This window comes from Myotis brandtii, unplaced genomic scaffold (assembly GCF_000412655.1).
Source record: "Myotis brandtii unplaced genomic scaffold, ASM41265v1 scaffold743, whole genome shotgun sequence".
Lineage (NCBI taxonomy): Eukaryota > Metazoa > Chordata > Mammalia > Chiroptera > Vespertilionidae > Myotis > Myotis brandtii.
This window is the reverse complement of record NW_005370960.1, coordinates 132,303-136,006: the sequence shown is the minus strand read 5'-3', so window position 1 is coordinate 136,006 and position 3,704 is coordinate 132,303. Positions and strand designations below refer to the sequence as shown.

The 3,704-nt window shown below is 58.8% G+C and overlaps 1 protein-coding gene across 1 annotated transcript in view; it reads right to left on the bottom strand.

Annotated features, from left to right (window-relative positions):
* LOC102254371 (protein cordon-bleu) overlaps positions 1–3,704 on the bottom strand; it is a gene marked incomplete at its 3' end in the record, with an annotated part of 74,261 nt that overhangs the window by 866 nt on the left and 69,691 nt on the right. Inside the window, exon 13 of the mRNA XM_014530517.1 lies at positions 321–418. Coding sequence (XP_014386003.1) covers positions 321–418 — 98 coding nt within the window. The remainder of the gene's footprint in view (positions 1–320; positions 419–3,704) is intronic.

Sequence of the window (3,704 nt, the reverse complement as noted above, 5' to 3'; positions counted from 1 at the left end):
GGACCCCGCTCCCAGGACCTCCCAGGACCAGCCGCGATCGGAGTCCCAGGCTCCTGTGCGTGTAAGTTATTCACACGCATTTCATTGTCACTCGGTTTGTCACCTACACTTGCCGGGGGCCGGTCACAGCCTCCCTTCCCCCCCAGAGGAGCCCTGGCCGGACCAGGAGGCCTCAGCACGAGGCCTTGAGGCTCAGCCTTTGCTGCCTGAACGGCCCTTCCTTCCGCAGGCGTCTCCCGTGGAGAAATCACCCACGTGCGCCCAGAGAGGCAGCCTCAGCCAGTGCCGCCGGGTCGCGTCCACGCAGGCCCAGTCCTCACCTTCCAGGTCCTCGTCCAGGCCCGCCAGGGTCTGCTCCCACTGCCCGGCGATGAGCAGGCCCCCGTCCTCCCCGGGGGCTGCCGCGGCCCTCTCCGCCCTAGGGAAGAGCACAGAGAAGGAAGCGCCCGCGTTTCCCTCGGCTCTCATCTCATCCATCCTTTCTAGAAACATCCGAGGAAGGCCCAGCTCCCGCTCAAACCCGTGCGTTCCCACTCCCTGCGCCCTACGGTCCTCGGAGCTGCTACGACGCAGACGGCGTGGGGTGCACGTGTGAGCGTGGCCCCGAAGGGTCAGCAGCCCCCTGACCACACCTGCTCCCACCCACCCCGCCGTCCAAAGTCCACGCTGCACAGACAAGCCAACCTGCCCCCAGCTCTGTGCTGACCTGCGCCGTGTTCACCACACCTGGCACCTGCCTGGGAGGGTGGTAAGGAGCCAGGCCACCTAGAGGCCAAGTTTGCCAAGGCACAGGGCGGCCAGGGGCTGGGCCTCGTCACCCACCAGCCCCGCCCACACAGACAGGGGGTTGCTGAGCCCATGAGGAGGCTCCCTCTGGCCCCCAGAGCCTTGGGGGTGGAGGCCACGGCACTGGCCCAGCACGGGGACAGGTGGCCCAGTGTGGCCTTTTCAGGCTTTCACTTGGCTTAATTAGCATCCTGGGCAGGTGGCAGAGGGACAGGGCTTGGAGGGCCGCGTAGGCCACCCACAGGCGTGCATCCTGGGCCCTTCATCAGGAAATAGAGGAACAATGAGGAGGGTCACAGCAGCGACAGGAGTAACAGCTCCCTCTCCTCCCCCACACCCCCCTGCAGATACTCAGGGACAACCAAGCATCTGGGGAGTCGAAAGCTACCCTTGGATTTTCAACTGCAGGGGGGTTGGCGCCCCGACCCGCTCCCCTGCAGTTCAAGGGCCGTCTCTTCCATGCGGCGGGGTGATGATCCAAGACAGCACCTGCCCGTGGCCCTGGCGGACACAGCGAGCCAGTCGCCTGCGGCCAGGGTGAGCTGCTGAGTTCAACCGGAACCTTCTGTCCGCTTTCAGAACTGTGTTCGCTTTGGTTCAAAACAGCTTGAGTGACAAGATGCTTTTTAAGTGGGTAGCGTCTTAAATACCCTTTGACCCTCTAATGAGCAATCGTTTTCTTTCACAAAGTGGCAAGGCCAGCGGCCTGGGGGTGGAGGATCGGCCGCGGCTGGTGTTTCCGGGGAATGCCCGGCCCCTCGCCTCTGGGCCCAGGGGCCAGGATCGCCCGCAGCTGGCTCTTCCTGGGGCCCTGCTGGGCCGGGGCTCCAGGCCCTGGACTCCGGCGTGAACGGATTACCCGGCAAAACCCAAAGCCAGTGCCAAAGGCCCTGTCTGGCTTTCCAACATGAAATCTCGGAGGAAGGGATGGAGTGACAGTTGCTTCTCCTTCCCCACCCACTGCCAGCCGCTTCTCCCAAGGGTTACTCGGGGCCTGCACCCCTCTCTCTCCCCCTATGAAGACCGAGAGAGCGCTCTGTCCCTGGGCTGGAGGCGGCTGCCCTGGACGAGAGCAGGGCCCGAGTTCGAGTCCAGAGGAGTGGACAGCCGGCAGGAGGCGCCGACTCATCTCAGCTCGAGGCAGCTCCGCCGTCGCTTGCTCTGGCACCACGCTGCAGCCCGACACACCCCCGGGCCTCAGACACGGTTCTTATTGACAGTTTGTTTTGGCTTAAGACCAAGAAAATAAAGAACAAACACAGCCCAGACGCTTAGATTCCGGGCCGCACATGCTGAACAAACATTACCAGCGGCATTTTCTCACACGGGTGTGGCTGCCGAGCGTGGTGACAGGGAGGGCATCGCTGCTTCCACGATGAGGGCAAAGGTCAACAACGGTGCGCTTCGAACCAGAGTCTGCCCAGAGAGCGGAGCTGCCCACTCCCCCGGGGGCAGGGGCAGCGGGCACAGGGCGGGTGCCCTGAGGGGGCTCACCACTCTTGCTAACAAGAATGAGGGGCAGCCTGGCTGGTGTGGCTCAGGGGTTGAGCATCAGCCTATGAACCAGGAGGTTAGGGTTTGATTCCCGGTCAGGGCACATGCCCCGGTTGTGGGCTCGATCCCCAGTAGGGGGCGTGCAGGAGGCAGCCGATCAGTGATTCTCTCTCATCCTTGATGTTTCTCTCTCTCTCCCTCTCCTCCTTCCTCTCTGAAATCAATACAAATATATTAAATTAAAAAAAAAACAGGGGCCGCTGGGTCTAACCCGTGCCAGGAAACGGGTGCTTTTGGTCTGGTTTTCATACGATACGAGGAAGAAATGCAGAGCCTGGGCTAGTTCTGACCCGTCCCGCCTCCTCGGTCGTGTGTCTATTTGACGCGGCCAGAAACGTTTATCTGAGTAACGGATCCCATAGTAAAACTATGAAGGGAAAAATAAGGAAGAGTTGGAGAGGAAGAAAAACTCCCTTTCCGGTGGCAGAACAATTTGCAAAGGACCGCCACGCCGCCCCGTCGATTTCACAACAGTTACTTGATAAACTGCAGGCAAGGAGCCTGGGAAAGCGGACAGCCGATCGCAGCCGCACACACTCACCTCCACTCCATTAACAAATGCTCCCCTGTTCACCGGGCTCCCGAGTTCTAGAGCGTAATCCTGGCTCTTCGTGCAGCCACAGCCGCACAGGTGAACACATCGGTGAGGTGGACACTAGTTAAATGCCTTCTTTAACTTTAATGAGTCTACTTTCCTTAACCGAACTGTAACCCAGATTATTCTCATCATTTCTCCATGTAATAACCATAAAATCACTTTATTTCCAGGCCACACTGGGAGCATGTCTACACCTACAGCAGAGCTCCCTGTGGGCCGGCCACTGTGCACCTGCTGGCGGCTACAGTCCCAAACAGCCTAGTTCTCCCGGGTCTTACATGGTTTTTATGTTGCTTTATAACGCAGTTACAAAGTTTCGGGGTCTCAGAAGGTGTTAACATGTTCCTGAATGTTCCTATGGTTCCAGAGTTCCTCTAGTTACAAAGTTGCAGGCTCTGGAGAGCATACATGTATCTAGAGCAGGGGTCCTCAAACAACGGCCCGTGGGCCACATGCAAATACAAACATTGTATTTGTTCCCGTTTTGTTTTTTTTACTTCAAAATAAGATATGTGCAGTGTGCATAGGAATTTGTTCATAGTTTTTTTTTTTAACTATAGTCCGGCCCTCCAACGGTCTGAGGGACAGTGAATTGGCCCCCTGTTTAAAACGTTTGAGGACCCCTGATCTAGAGCCACACGTTCCTCGAGTTACAAAGTAGCAGGCTCCGGAGAGCATGAAATGTTTCTGGTCACAAGCGCCCAACCCACTCCGACCCAGCACAGCCCCACAGTCAGGCCCTGCCCCTCCCGGCCCCTCCCGGCCC